We start from the raw sequence: 15,684 nt of genomic DNA on the forward strand, positions 1-15,684 counted from the left end.
GCAAATGAATGTAATCCTTATATAGGCTATATTTTTTTTTTTTGAATTACTGATGCAAGCATGATACCCAGCCCAGGTCATAACAAAAGAAGACTAAACATGGATGAGAGCAACGGTGACGTGGAGCAGGAGAAGAGACTTTTGACCAATCACAGCGAGCTGCTCATCACATCACTTCATTATTTACATAGTGGGAAGCAAGTAGGTGATCAGTAGTAGTGTTGCCATGTCTGCTTATTACAAGCGACTTTGGGCTTGTTTTTCTGTAAAGTTGCTTGTAAATATTGTTTAGTTGCGGGTTGCAGTTTTTGGGGCTTGTTTCTAAAGTGCTGTTGCTTATTTGGGCTTGTTTAAAAAAAACAAAAAAAACAGTGGTTCTCAAATATTTTCATGTCAAGGACCCCTAAATGTATGAATGTATTTGTCCCTTAACCCCCATCTGAAACTGTATTGTGCCAGGGTATCCCATACCAAATTTGTGTTGTTAGAATGTTAAAAAAAATTGGCTAATTAAAAATAGCTTATGAATATAGATTTTTATTGCTCATGTGGCTTCTTTTGGGCTTGTTTTCCTAGACCTGGTTGCTTATTTCTCTCCCAAAAGCTGGCAACGCTGATCAGTAGCACTGCTGCAGATCTGCTTTCAAGACAGAAGGAGACCTGACAACTCAACATAAATAGTGTGCGGTTTGGAACAGTCGAGAGTAACTGACTAAACTGAGGGACCTGCCGCTGGCTGCACGGAGAATCAACAAGTAAGCATTGAGGAGAGGAGAGACATCAAAACATTGAATGAACGTTGAATGAAGCCACAGCTACTCAATATCAACCTGTTTGCTACTGTTTGTCAACTACAAGTACCGTTTTCTCATGTGACATTAAGCTGTCATACGTATTTGCAGTTATAATTACTGTTCATGATGAAACCAAGAGGTTATTTACTAGGAGTAGCTTGCTGGCTAGCTGTTTAGCGTTCACTAATTGGTCACACACACACACTTGTTGTCATGCTGGCTGTCGTGAGCTACCTATTAGCTTTATGTCTCTGTCACCCTTTGATTGGTTTCATTCATAGAGGTATGGTTTCATTCCCAAGTGGGCTTCATTTGTATGTTGGTCAGGATACAGGATAGGTGGGCATTAGTAGGGACATCTGGGCACCTGGATGTAAAATTGGCTATTTTGTCTAAAATATTAACATAGAACATTAGAAAAATGGTCTTGAGCAAAGAAAAGTATACATGATAGAACATACTTAAAGTTTTTTTGTTAAAAGGTTAAAGCACTATTAATATTTTGATAGTAATCATTGCTTTTTAGTGTTAGTTCAGTTACAGTCTCCCTGTCTCTCCAGCTCTTTAATAAACAGAAAATACATATTCAGGTGGGTGACAAAATCTCAGCCATTCAGGAGAGAGTACCCATTTATCAGCTTCATTTTTATAGTGTTCCAGTTCCAATTGTGTCTGCTCATTTTTTTAATGTCTTCATTAACCATTTCACTTGTTTAATCTATATCCCGGCTGAGTTCTCTATCCTGATGGATAAAACTGGTATCCCGACCTGAAAATGCTTTTTCTGTTTAATAAAGAGGTGAAGAGACATGGAGACTCCTTACTGAACAAACACTCTATAGCAATGGGTACTATCAGAATATAGATATATAGATATATTTTTACCAAATCACTTACCCTACCTTTTAACATTTTGGACAAAATAGCCAATTTTACATCGAGGTGCCCAGATGCCCACCTATCCTGTATCCTGTTGGTTAAACCAACATCCCTGGTACTCATGATTTTTTTTTTTTAGGTAATTGTTGGTGCGAATCATAAATAACTATTACAAAATAATAGGCATAAAGGTCAGGTCAGGTGATTTGCTATTTATCAAGTGTTACCAGTAACTTACCATTAGTTTGCAACTTTCCATGATAGTTTCCAGGATGGCGAGTGAGGATGCCAGTGGTTTGAGGTCCAGGAGCAGAGCCCTCCCCAGGATGCCAATCTTCCCTGATTTAAATTCCAACTCCATTGTCGAGGAGAGCCCTGAAGATACTGACCAACCAGACAGTGGAAATGAACACAAAACCAGCAATGGTGAGACTGACTGAATACTTCTGAATTTATGCAAATATATATTGTTTGTGTTTTTAATTAGAAATGAAAATGTGAAGAATTTTCATAATGCAAATTAGAACATTTGTGGAATTTGAACTCGAATCACACTAAACTGTCCATGAATATCTTTTTAAATGTAGGATTGAGACATAGCTGCTCTGTTATCAGTATGTAAATAAACATTTATTGTGTCACACATGGGAAAGCATTGGTCAATAAACTGATTATGAGGTCATGGTGACACTGAAATCATGTTGCAAAATATAAAGGATTTTGATCTGTACTTAGTCCAGCAATGAACATTTGAACAAATTAACACATTTCCGTGTTCGATGCTTTGCATTTGCGTGATTGATTGCAAAATCTAAACGGATGTTCTCATACTTTAGGATTTTGCCAAAATGTTATAGTGTTAAATTCTGTTCCCTGTGTTGACCTACAATATGAATTTATGATTGACTATCTCTGGAAATGCTAAAAAATCTTTGACTCTTATCTTTTTGGTGCTTTATTGGGATAGTGTTGTAGAGTAAAACCAACCATTGAATCATCTGATGATAGGGAGATGATTAATAAATATGATGTGGTTTAAAAGCATTGTTATGGCTTGGGCGAAGGCCAAGGCCAAGTCATGTAAAACAGGATTTGTCTTCATGTCCCTTCAACGTAGACAAACACTGCTCATGCTGCTATAGAACCACCCATGTCCCACGGCCATAAATGAACACAGAGCATTGCAATGTGCCCCAGGAATGCCTGCTGAAGTAAAAGTCGGATTATAAGTTAACTTAGGCTAAATGTGGAAATGTTGTCAATCTATAGATTTACCAGTAAATGCATATTTCTTACCAGTGGGGTGGTTAAATCTATTGATTCCCCCCAGTATATGTGTGTATTCATTTCCTGCATCGTAATGCATGTATATATTTCCCTGGTAAAGCTAGCCCCACTGGGAAATGTAACAGTAAAGTAAATGTGTATGATTCCTGTCTTTCCACATTTATTGTTAAATAAAAGTATTGTAAAAACTTTAACTTTTTTTTTTCAATTAATCTTAGCTATACCTGCATTCAGTGCATTGCTATTATGAAGCACTGTTGTACTTGGAGCTTAAAGCTACCCTCAGTAACTTTCTATCTCGGATCTTTGAAACCCGGTCTCCAGTGCAAATGCTGACATATTTTACCACTGAGCTAATGTAGCGTTATTATACTCTCTGTCTTGTTTTTCAGAATGTTTTGCCACAAATGTCAAGCACTCAATCACTTGATATCAAACAAAATGGCCTAAAATGTAAGTCAGGATGGCATTTAGCCTAGTTGCCATTTTACATCATAGAATTCAACCAAGTGAATTGCTTCCACAACCATACCTCATCACCCCGTTGAGGCAAATCATCTCACAAGGATTGCCCAAGTCTTTAGTCATGAGATTTGACGAGGAGTGGCTTATTTACTCATTGCCATCAGACAAACCTCTGACCTGAAAACGAAGACATCCGGGAATGACCTGAGATGACCTTAAAGCAAATCAGTACTTACTCACTTGTTCTGTATAGACAACCAGTTGTCTGTTTCCCATATTCATGATAAAATGTTGGGAAACCGTAGCATGTGTGGAGGAGAACAACTTCTCCTGTTGAGATTTGGCAACATGAGGTCTTTTATAACTAGTTAAATATGACTCAGACTGATGCAATTCAGCTACCCTGAACTTTGCCGTTGTGTGACACTTGCTATTGGCTAGCATTCAATTTACTATACCACAAGATGAACTATAACTCAGTCATCAGCTTTCTGTAGCCTACTTGTTAAGCAAAAAATCTCTGAGGAAGACGCTAGAATGGGTTAAATGCAGAGATCACCTACTGCAAAGGAGTGCAGACCAAATTATTATTATTATTATGCTGGAATTAAGGGAATTGGAATTCTCAATTTACAGTTTTAGAGTTGACCAAGCAGAATCTCACTCCTTTATGGAGTGATTTGGTGCCAGGAGGAAAGTGAAGAATACTGTATGAAGAAGAACTAGATTTTGATTTGATCTAAGGCAGTGTTTTCTCTTATTATATATTTACAGTTGAAGATAATAATGACTGTCAATGCTTAAACTTCTCTTATCATTTTGGTTGGTAATGTGTTGTCATTTTAGGGAGTGGCAAAGGGTTCATCTTGTAATGTCATTTGTTGATATCACTGTTGGCTTACTGCAGGCTTTGTCTTTCTATATCATTTCAGGAAAGATAGAAGTTGAACGTGTAATCAGCAAGAAACTGCAGCTTAAGAGGAAAGCAGAGGTCAGTCAATCACATTATGGATTTGGAAAAAGACTCTTTATGTCGGAGAGAATTGATCTGCTCCACGAAACCGCTTCTTTCCTCGCACCTGTGCTGTACATTACGAAGAGATGTGAAATTGAGTAAGCCATTATCTATCATATGATGTGATTGGTAATGTGATGACCGTCTTTCAAACAATCAGCCATACATTAAGAGACTCAAAGATTGATTGACTTCTTTATTGATCATGAAAAACATATATGTGACAATAACATATAGTGTATGGCCCAGCATAAGGATGAATGCAAAAAGCTCACTGCTTGATTCCATTGCGGTCCATCGTATGAGATGTGGCTGTTTGCATGCCTGGTTACTAGACTTTAGGTGGATGTACACAGTACTTAGACCATTCCTTAGCAATACAGCTGAGTATTATTATTTTCCCCCCATGCATGTTTTGAATTTACATGGTACCAAGTCGGTGGAGCTCTCTTGTGGCGTGATTGTGAACATCACTGACCTTGGTGAAGTAATTACAGACATACTTAAGAACTAAGTTGCTAACTATCTTATGCACCCTACTTAATTTAATTAGTGATACTCTTTCTTCCACACACTTTTTCTTGGACGGTGTGAGACATGGTTTAGGCCATTACTGAAAAGGATCTAAATAAATATCAGATTGAATTATCGGTTAATCAGAAAAGACTATTTTGGTAATTTTGTCCGTAATTTTCATATCATAAAATAAATCAGTGATATTTATAAGATAGTGTTATGTGTTTTTATGCCTTTATATAAACATTTTACATAACTGCATATAGTTTTTATATTAATGGTTATATTAACCATTTATCTGTGTCTCTGTCTTATCTGTTCAGTACTTAAAGAGTGACCTGATACGTCAGTTTGACAGCCATGTAAATGAGTTTATGGAAAGTCTGATCGAGGAGTCGGCCAGCCTGGAACCTGCTCCTGTGCCTGTCGTCTTCTCACCCCATCTGTCGGACAAGGAGAAGAGGTATTGATTTTCACCATCTTAACTGTATGCTGACTCAGACGCTGTTCCTTACACAGTCACACACTGTGACTGTCTGAACCTAAGCCTGTTTTATACTTAGTTGCGTACGGGTTTCGTACACTGAAAATGGCAGATCTGCAAGCTGTGAGCTTGTACATATTTTTGTTGCCCAACACCAATGCGCAACGAAGTATAATTAAGGCTTCAGCACCCATTTTTTTGTCCTATGGGCCACCCATTTTGCCACCCAAAATGGGCACCCGATTGTTGTCCTATTGGCCACCCAACAAGCACCAACGTAGGCTAAAACAAACCATGATAAATATTTACTCATATTAATTGACCCCAAGTCTACCTTTTGCACTACAAAATCAGTAAAAATGTTAAATTAACACTTTAATCAAATGCACTCATTCTTTCAAACATACTACTGATTCATTCATACAATCCTGTTCTTAGTTTGATAAAACTGCAACTTGTGGTTGTCTCCCTTTAGGCATCTCCGTCTTCCCCATGGCCCGGGCAAGCAGTTTGTCAGCCGCAGGTCCCTCTTAGAGTGAGTTACATTTCTGAGATAGAGTGTGTGTGTGTGTGTGTGTGTGTGTGTGTGTGTGTGTGTGTGTGTGTGTGTGTGTGTGTGTGTGTGTGTGTGTGTGTGTGTGTGTGTGTGTGTGTGTGTGTGTGTGTGTGTGTGTGTGTGTGTGTGCGCGCGCGCGCTTACTTTCTCTATTCCCTGTTTGTCCACAGTGAGCTGTTTGAGGTGAACCATATCAGGACCATCTACCACATGTTCATCGCCCTCCTAATCCTTTTCATCTTCAGCACTCTGGTGGTAGACTTCATCGATGAAGGCAGGTAAGGTACAAGACCAGGATGGTACAGTAAAGAGTTGGTGGGGTTTTGAAAAAAGTGATGTGCTTGATTTGTGTCAGTGTGTGTGTGAGAGCTTCCTGTCCTTCACAGTCATGCATTTTGATGATTAAATCGGATAATTCATTCTGATGGTGAGATGTTTTTCACCCCCTGTCTTGTTGAAAGACATAGAGTCAAAGTCACAACAGAAAACAATGAAAAGTGTCCTGCCTTTAAAATGTACACAAAGTCTCTCATCTCTACAAGGTGTTTTGTCTTTGTCTCTCTGCTTCAGGCTAGTACTGGACTTTGACCTACTGGTCTATGCATTTGGACAGTTCCCCCTGGTGGTGTGTACATGGATCTGCATGTTCCTCTCTGTGCTAGTGGTTCCCTACACCCTCTTCCAGCTGTGGGCGCAGAGTCAGTCAGAGTCTTGCAGCCACGCCAGGCTTTGGAGCCTGCTGTTGGGCTCACTGTTCTTGCTGTACCATGCTGTAGGCCTGGGGTTCCTGCCTACCTATGTGGTGGTCAGTCATGCCTTGCCACCTGCATCCTGCTTCGCCATTATACTGGAGCAGGTAACTGGTGTCTGACTAGTATGGTGGAGTCTAGTCTGGTCAAAACAATTACAGCTAGAGTGAAAATCCAGTCTCTGTTGCTAAATATTGTGATCATATGTCACAGATTGTGATAATCCTGATGGTTTAGGCTTCATGAATTTAGAACATGTTTTATTTTTTCATGTTCTATTACTCTCTGTTGTTATAGCAGGCAATTCTAAATGAAATTACATTTAAATATTGGCAAATACCGGTATGTAAATATTCTGATTACTTAAACTACTTATTCTTAATAAATTATTCATTGTGGAAGTTTCTTTTGTAGTAGGAAAGCTGCCATGGGCTCATAGGCTATTCATAGGCTATTTGCTAGTGGTATTAAGGCACTAGGTATGTAACTTTTGTATTTATTTATATAAATGTTATTTTGACCAATCGGTAGAGTATATTGATATTAATACAATAGAACTTAAACAATTGCGGTGGTTGTATTTGGTCTCCCTGCTCTTCTATTGAGACCTTCTATTGGTCTGATTTCACCACTATTGCCAGGTGGTACTGCCTAGAGGTAAAACATTCCGGCATTCTCTTATACGCTCAGTGGTAAAACTTTCAGCACTTGCGCAGGTATGTGTGGTTTGAATCTGGCATAGGACATCATTTCTCTAATATGTGTCTATTTTTACCTGAATCCAGGTGCGTCTGATGATGAAGGTCCACTCCTTTGTCAGAGAGAATGTCCCCAGAGTCCTTTCCTGGGCAAAAGACAAAACCAGTATGTAACTGGCCTGTTGCAAGACACTATTGGCTTATTTGGCTAGTTTTCCTCTTCTGTATTCAGTAGAAACTATTGATTCTGACCCTTTATGTGCTCTATTATTGTTGTGTGTTGCTAGATTGGTGAGCTGTCTTCTTCTTCCCATCTCCAGGTCCAGGTCCGGTTGTCCCTCAGTTTTCTCAGTACCTCTACTTCCTGTTTGCCCCCACTCTTATCTACAGAGACAAGTACCCCAGGTAAATCATTTGCTTTTGCTTTTTTTTTATGTCATCATTGATATTATTGGAGGCACTCCTCACTGTCCTCTGATAGTAATCATTTCTATCTATCATCTATAAAATCATTTAGATGTATTCTAATATAAAACTGGTAAGGCCTCTGGATAAGTGCATAGATGAAACTATAAATATAACCCATATGATTTATGAATCTTTATACCTCACTTGTTTTGGCAGAAATCCAGTAATCAGGTGGGGCTATGTCGCCACAAAGTTTCTACAGGTAACTATCTCAGTTGTGTAACTCACTAATGTGTTGCTCACTGTGGCATTATATAAAACTAGGCTCTGGTTTCTGGAAATTGATAGTCTCTCTCTTCACATCTGCCTGACACCCCAGGTGCTTGGTTGTCTCTTCTATGCCTACTATGTATTTGTGCGGCTGTGCATACCACAGTTCCGCATCAGTCGGGGGCTGTTTGACCTGAGGGCCATGGTTCTTTGTGTCTTCAACTCAATCCTGCCAGGTAGGCCCATCATACCTAATGAATAAACGTTATATAGGTATTAACTTTTTGTACGTTAAAATAGGTTCTATATTTCTTCAAATCGGTGTAATATATTGTAATGTTGAGAGGAAGGGAGACTGAGAAGTATTTAGTGTTGTGTGCGTTATTATCACAAATGACTTCTGTCTTTTTTCCTCTCCCCTTGTAGGAGCGTTGGTTCTCTTTCTGGCATTCTTTGCCTTCCTCCACTGTTGGCTCAATGCATTTGCAGAGATGCTTCGCTTTGCTGACCGCATGTTTTACAAGGTACTGTTCTCAAGAGAAATCCTGTAGTGTAGAGTCACTCTCGTCATCTAAAACTTGTCATTAAGTATTGTTATGTTTTGCATTTTGCAAAGGATTGGTGGAACTCAACATCCTTCGCCAATTACTATCGCACTTGGAATGTAGTTGTCCATGACTGGCTGTATTACTATGTGTACCGGGACTTTTTGTGGGTGAGTGTTTGTTTTTTGCCATCTATGCAATGCAAACAAGATTATTACAGTCATGTAAAACTTTCTGCTACTGATACAAATAATCAATGTTAAACAAAGTTGAAGACTTGTCTCTTTTCTCTCTCTCTCCTCCCTGTTTGTCATTCTAGATATCACAAAAGCGCTTCAGAGCAGCAGCCATGTTTTTTGTCTTTACAGTGTCCGCGGTGGTCCATGAATACATTCTGGCCATCTGCTTTGGCTTCTTTTACCCCGTCCTATTCTGTCTCTTCATGTGCTTTGGAAGTAAGAGGAATGACATCACATCCCACTTGATTGAATTTATATATCAACACCCATTACAAACGCATAAGACTTTGACACATTAGACCATGTCAGATATTGTAGGTTTTCAATACTGTTGTGTACACTGTTCAGTGCTAATGCTGTAAAATGTGTTTACACCTAATGGATCATCTATTTCCTGTCTATTTTGTGGGTCACAAAAGTATGGCTCAAGTATGCGACTCTGCCATTTTTATTCTTTGATCCCTCCACCCATTTCCTCTTCTCTTCCTCCTCTTCTCAACAGTGATGTTTAACTTCATCCTTCATGACCAGAGGAAAGGCCCCATCTGGAACGTAATCATGTGGACATCTCTCTTCCTCGGTCAGGGGGTCATAATCTGTCTGTACTCTCAGGAGTGGTACGCCCAGCGACATTGCCCCCTGGAGGAGGTAAACAGTGCAACAACATGTTACTAGTTACTAACATAGACTGTAAAAAATCACACCCCGTGTGAAGAGAGTGGTGCCTTTGAAGAGCTCCGTATCGTATTGATGTTGTCATCAATGTTTGTTTATTGGACATACATACATACGGACACACGGACAAAGTCAGATATAGGAGTGGTTGGCACCACTAAAAAATAATTATCGAATCATGTGGATCTCAGGATCTATTATGGGAAGGACAGTAGAAGAGTAAGTTATGGTCATGGTTTTATAGTCGCTGAGTCGTTGGTGTCCTTTTGTTTCCCATGGTGCAACGTTATTCATTAGTGACTTGTCTGCTAGCTACGTAATGTTAGTCATTGGTGACAAGTCCACTAGCTAACGTACTGGTGTTAGCTGTAACAATTAAATGGGTATGAATTAAGATGGAGCTGTTCCATTATCAGAGCTAGGTCTTCTTACACTACAAGCCAGCAATAGCAGTAAGATGCTTTTGGGGGACGATCACACTGCTCACCTGCTGCAAACAAGAGTTCTTCTGTTTGGTTGGGAAAGCTGTAGATGTGTTAATTCATTGGTTCTGTGTGTGTGCGTGCATGTGTGTACTATGGTATACTTGGCAAAATAAATAACAGACAATGCTGAGCATGACCTCTGGGTTGAACTGTCAAGAACTGAGCCTAGAATAGACCTGCTGAAAACAAACACCTCATTAGGACTGACTGAGCCTTTCTCTCATCCTGATAGACATACATATAGAAAAATATAAAACATCCTGTCAGGTCGGTAAAACTATAAAATAAAACTCAATGTTAGGGCTGAGGGAGATGGTTTAAAATGTCATTATTATTTGAAGAAAGTAAGTATGGATGTGAATGAATGTATACATACAGTATGCACATTTGAATTCACAGTAATTTGTCTTTGATAGTTGACCAATTGTTATGACAATTATTATACATTAAACACATGTCTGTGTGTTTGGGACCCTGGGATACACCATAATTTCACTTTAGGGTCCCAAACTGAAAATGTATAATGCTGCGTTAACATTGGCAGCTACAAAGCTACCTGCCACCATTCATTTTCAATGGAAGCCCGATACAAACTGATGGCTGATACTTGCTGCAAAGCTAGAAAATAAAGTTGAGCTGCTTTTAGCTGAGTTCACACTGGCAGCTACAAAAGATACGAAGCGATGCAGCATATCAAGGAAAATATAATGCCTGGCGTTAAAAAGAACAGGAAACTGACTGATGCAGATTTTCTCGCTGCCAGTGTGACTGCGGCATTAGACCCCATAGACCTACTTACCAGCCATAGTGAAATACACTAGTATTTGGGTAGTGGCTGGTATTTATAACATTGTATCAGCTGGAATAGAGTTGTATTTACTAAAGTGTGATGGCGTTTTTGTTTCAGCCCTCCCTCCTAGAGTTGTTAAAACCTCGGTCCTGGAGCTGTGACCATCGGAGTCCCAGCGACAGACTCTGACAGTGCGCATAGCGGATTGACAAAGACCAATCACCGATCAGAATGAATGTGACCAGGAAGTGGACAGAGACGACCAGCCTTTCCATAACTGTCTAGACCTTTTTTTTTGTTTGTTTGTACTTTTCTGTTTTCTTTTATTGCACTAATGTACTGGCTTGATTGAATGATTATTTATACTGTAATTATGTACCGAAGGTCTTGTAAGAATCCGCCAAAACCAAACCCCCTCTTTGGCAAATTCACAAAGATGCCTTATTTATTGTAATTTCTGTAAAGGATATTGAGGACCACAATGAAACAAAAATGCAGCTACATTACAATGTTTGTTTGTTTTTTTTTTTGCTGTGATCATGTCTGTGAAAACGCACTGTGCCAATATGATGAGATGGCAGCTGAATGGAATCATTTAAGCCTAAATGCAGTAATAATTTATATGAACTAAAATAGCAATTCCTGTTATGTATTTCTATTGTCTGACAAGGTCTGCTGTTAGTGGCGGAGAAGAAATTTGCTAAACAACTACTGTTTGGTTTACTGTGTAGAATTAAGGATTTAACCAGACCTTGAAGTGAACCTCAGTGGCTACTTAAGCCTGATTTATACTGTGCTGTGTATAAGGTGTTGTGTTGTTCCTAGAAATTCTAGGTGTTGTGCAAAGAGAATAGACATTATTGTAACCTTTAAAATTGTATTGGCTTTACTGAAACGGAAAATGAAGGTATATTATTGGAATTACTTTATGTAGAGGGTGGATAGAAGAATATGATGTTTCAAATGCGGAGGCCTTTTTTGTAAACCATATAAACTCGTTCCCAGTGAACGGTTAACATTTCGGTCAGATTAAGCTATAGTTAGTATTTTTTTCTGAACATACGGTACAACAGCTGAATGCATTGTAGAATACAATTGAAGTATTGCAATGTACATTTTTCATGTTTATTCAAATATATATTTTATTCTAGAACAAAATTAAGAGTGTTTGTATGTACAGTGACTAGATACGTAAATATATTTTGGATTGGACCAGTATTGTATCTTTTGCTACTTAATTAGTGAAAAAATGTACTGTGACTGAGTAATTTAGACATGGATACACAGCATAAATATGTTTTGTAGTTTAAAGCACATTGGGATGGATCTACAAGCCAATGGGAGGTGAACTGCCTACCTGACCAGTTGTAGTTGTGTGAGCAACTATTTGCTTTTGTACAAGATTACAAATTCATTTCACAATCAATATTACCAATTCCCCATGGGAGATTCAATGAAGGTGCTGTATTTATTCTCATCCAGAATTAAATGAACAATGTCAAGTAAAAACCAATGGTCTAATGTGCACTGTCATGTGTAACCACAAGGTGGCACTGTATCACAAGGTTTTACTTTCCTTAGATCTCACTTTGCTCATACCATAGGCCTACTTGTCACTTTTTCTTCATGAATAAAGTGTAATTTTGTCAAATCTGTATAATGGAGTATGTTAATTGGGGTGGTTGTGTTTTGTCTCCCTGTTCTTTTATTGAGACATTTACATTTTGTCAAAGATCATGTCTCACTTAGACACAGGATCTGTCAAAAATGTTGACTTGATGGTCAAAATTCAGTTTATCCCCTGAGCAAGTAGGTAGGCTCTATTAGCCCAATGGTAAAAATGTCAGCACTTGCACAGGAAACCGGGTTCAAATCCGGGGTAGAAGAGGAAAGTTACATAGAGCAGCTTTAACTTATGGGCAGGTGATCTTTAAATCTTGTATATACACTGTATAAACTGTAGATATACAGTGTTTAGCCTACTCATTGATAGGCTGTGGCCTAGGCCTACATCCACTGATAGATGTATATTGTATGCTTTCATATTCACTGTATTTATTTAATAATAGATTGACTGTACAAATGTTCACTCATTCAGCGATCCAGTACAGATATCTATGGCCAGCAGTTCAGTATTTTATTTTGGAATTTATTTTATCTCTGATTACTGATATATGACTATTTGAAATGACCTGTTGGGGATCAATAATAAAGGTTTAGACTTCAAATTAGAATAATTTGCGGTTTGGCACTTTGATATAAAAAAGCACAAAGTACAGTTCTATACTAAAGGATGCTAAAAGGATTAAACCCAAGAAAGCACTTTGGCTTGTTTTCATTGGAGTCCTGTGTATTCAATTCATCGAAACATTTAATGACAAACAATAACATACAATACTATGCAAAAACATCATATAAAGGAGTAGTACTCAAAGAGAAAAATATGTACAGTAAACAGTTCGAGGGTGCATTTCTGGTGATAGGCTTGGACTTTTTACAGGGTCCAGTTCTGAAATGCAGCCACCTGTAAGTGCTGTTTTAGAGCGGTTTTGAAGTAGAGTAAGGATTCACACTTTTGTTATGACTGTTGGTAGGGCATTCAACATTTTGGTGGCAGCAGTAGAACAAATGTAACCCCTTGTTTGTGCCAAATCTGGGTTGAACGTGATTTGTGGAGCTACCTCTCTGGTGTTGTGTTTGTGGACTCTTTGACATTTTTGAAGTAGTTTGACAGATACATGGCCATGGGTGTCTTTGTGGTGTAGTGTATCTTGTAGACCAGGCCCATTGCACGTTGCTGTACTCTGTCCCCTACCCTGATCCATCCCACCCTAGCAAAATGAGCAGGGGTTAAATGAGTTGTAGGTGTGAGGCCAAGCAGAAGTCTGACCAGTTTGTTTTCGGATGTCTGAAGCCTTGTTTTTAAGGCCTTTGTGGTGCTATGGTACCATGAGGACGGTGCATGCATAGTCAAAGTGACATTGGAGTGCTCCTGCTAGAGTCCTCAATGTATTCCTACTGACCAGTGAGGAGATCCTGTACAAATATCTTGTTCTTTGGTTGACTTTTTTGATTACTTAAGTTGCCATTTTTTCACTGGAAAGATTTGCCTCTAAAATACAGCCCAGGTAGGTAATTTCCTCTTTTCTTGTGATAACATCACAAGAACTTTGTCACCCACTTTGACTGTGAAGCCATTGTCCTTGCAGAGGTTTATTTTGGACCCAAAGGCAATGGATTCAGTTTTACCCAGGTGATTTTGTTATCAACTAGCCTGTGCAAATTTTACCGAGTTTAGAGCTAACTAGGGTTTTTTCACCCTGCAATTTGTCCTTGTCCGAGGCCAGGACAGCCGAGTCATCCACGAACAGTCACAAGCTGATGCCATGTATTTTACATATAATAGGAACAGTAAGTATGCTTCCTTGCTGAATGCCACAGCTCACTGGGAAGGGCGGGGACAGGGTTCCGTTCAACTACACCACCTCTCACCTCCAGATAGGATTGCATCCAGTTCACAGATGTGATATCAGTATCAAAACCAATTGCTTTTAGCTTATCAATCAATATAGAGTGATTATGGTGTCAAATGCCTTTTGGAGGTCCAGCATGACAATGCCCCAGTATTTGCCCATGTCCACCTCATGTTTGATGTGGTCTTTCAAATAGAGTAGGCATGTGTTGAAACCAGATTGGAATTCGCACAGGTTTTTTTTTCAGCAAGATACTTTTCAACCTGTTCATATACTATGATTCTTCTGAGCATCAATCAAATCAACTTCACACCTATCACTTTTACACAATAACTGTGCAAATGTACCATGCAAATGTAACGGCAGAGTAACGGTCCCATTTGGTTAGATTTTGCACACCTTCGTCAGAGTTCATGAACTGTGAGGATGTCTGTGTGTGTAGCAGCAGAGCTGTTCAGAGGGAGCCCGGAGCCACTGCCCACTGGGGTTGTTGTTGGGTTGAGGAGGTGACCGTCCTGTCCGGGGATCACACACACCGAACCCCCTCCTCCTTCTCCTCCTCCTCCGTTCGTTCGTTGAAACCAAACACATCTCGTTCTATCCTGCGGTAAAGATGGCGGCGTCTGAGGGGGCGCGCAGTGGCCGGAGAACGGCCAAACGATCCGGATTTCACTGACTCTCGGACGTCGGGTAACAGATCAGTGACCTTGCGGGCGTTGGTTGGAATAGAGTGGATCGTTGACATAACGCCGGGTTTTTGGCTTTGTTTGCGGCGGCAGGGTGGGTGGGTTTCACTGATAATAACTGCTAACGCTAGCCGAGTGGCTAAGCTAGCGAGCTAACACAGGCTAGGCAGCTAGAGAGGGGGTTGAGGAGGAACGCTATTCGGAACAGGCCGCTCCAGTTGGGGGATGTGAGCCAACGGCGCCCTGCAGGGGGGGGTTTGGCTCGCTTTAAGTCCCGATCGTCGGTACCACAGACTGCGGGGATGGGACAACAGGTAGGCCGTGTGGGTGAGGGCACGGCGACCACCGGGCTGCAGGCGCCACAGCAGCCGCACCAAGTGAAGGGGAACCGGGGCAGCGGCGGCGCCGGGAGGAGACCCCGAGAAAGCAGCGGCACCACCGGGACACCACCGGGCAGGGCTGGGGCTGCAGCGGTGAACCTGCCCGACCCGGGGATCAACATATTCACCCAGCATTCAGGTAAGGCTATATGACACACTATATAGAGGGGCTGTGGTGTGTGGTTGGGATGAGAGGAAGGGGGTCGTTTTTTATTAGTGTGACTGATTTGTATGCGTTTCCTAGTGGAGTGACTGTAGGACGCGTTAGCGGAAATGGCAATGCCAACCAA

At 40.2% G+C, this 15,684-nt stretch overlaps 2 protein-coding genes across 4 annotated transcripts in view; both read left to right on the forward strand.

Moving 5' to 3' along the window:
* Nucleotides 1–665: 665 nt before the first annotated feature.
* soat1 (sterol O-acyltransferase 1) lies at nucleotides 666–12,403 on the forward strand. 2 transcript variants are annotated; one of them, XM_084066626.1, is made up of 16 exons: nucleotides 666–755; nucleotides 1,938–2,099; nucleotides 4,358–4,416; nucleotides 5,280–5,419; nucleotides 5,916–5,975; nucleotides 6,167–6,274; nucleotides 6,567–6,852; nucleotides 7,531–7,609; nucleotides 7,764–7,848; nucleotides 8,068–8,113; nucleotides 8,231–8,357; nucleotides 8,548–8,645; nucleotides 8,738–8,836; nucleotides 8,986–9,121; nucleotides 9,408–9,553; nucleotides 10,973–12,403. In XM_084066626.1, exons 2-16 carry the CDS (start codon nucleotides 1,946–1,948, stop codon nucleotides 11,042–11,044), a joined length of 1,695 nt encoding a protein of 564 aa, XP_083922752.1. In that variant the 5' UTR covers nucleotides 666–755; nucleotides 1,938–1,945; the 3' UTR covers nucleotides 11,045–12,403. The 2 variants fall into 2 exon arrangements, with proteins under 2 accessions (XP_083922752.1, XP_083922751.1); XM_084066625.1 differs by having other exon boundaries at nucleotides 689–755; nucleotides 1,918–2,099.
* A 2,370-nt stretch (nucleotides 12,404–14,773) lies between these two features.
* abl2 (c-abl oncogene 2, non-receptor tyrosine kinase) overlaps nucleotides 14,774–15,684 on the forward strand; it is a 32,898-nt gene continuing 31,987 nt past the window's right edge. For both annotated transcript variants that reach the window (XM_084067676.1, XM_084067677.1), the window contains exon 1: nucleotides 14,774–15,533. In XM_084067676.1, the coding sequence (XP_083923802.1) occupies nucleotides 15,317–15,533 (217 nt within the window). In that variant the 5' untranslated portion in view covers nucleotides 14,774–15,316. The remainder of the gene's footprint in view (nucleotides 15,534–15,684) is intronic.

Source organism: Gymnoscopelus microlampas, assembly GCF_963454915.1.
Source record: "Gymnoscopelus microlampas genome assembly, chromosome: 9".
Classification (NCBI taxonomy): Eukaryota; Metazoa; Chordata; class Actinopteri; order Myctophiformes; family Myctophidae; genus Gymnoscopelus; species Gymnoscopelus microlampas.

Excerpts from the sequence above, each read along its gene's own strand:
- soat1 (XM_084066625.1), top strand. The coding sequence starts at position 1,931 with ATGATAGTTTCCAGGATGGCGAGTGAGGATGCCAGTGGTTTGAGGTCC. Across the intron at positions 5,976-6,166 it reads AGCCGCAGGTCCCTCTTAGA|TGAGCTGTTTGAGGTGAACC; the intron begins GTGAGTTACATT and ends GTTTGTCCACAG. Across the intron at positions 9,122-9,407 it reads TCTCTTCATGTGCTTTGGAA|TGATGTTTAACTTCATCCTT; the intron begins GTAAGAGGAATG and ends TCTTCTCAACAG.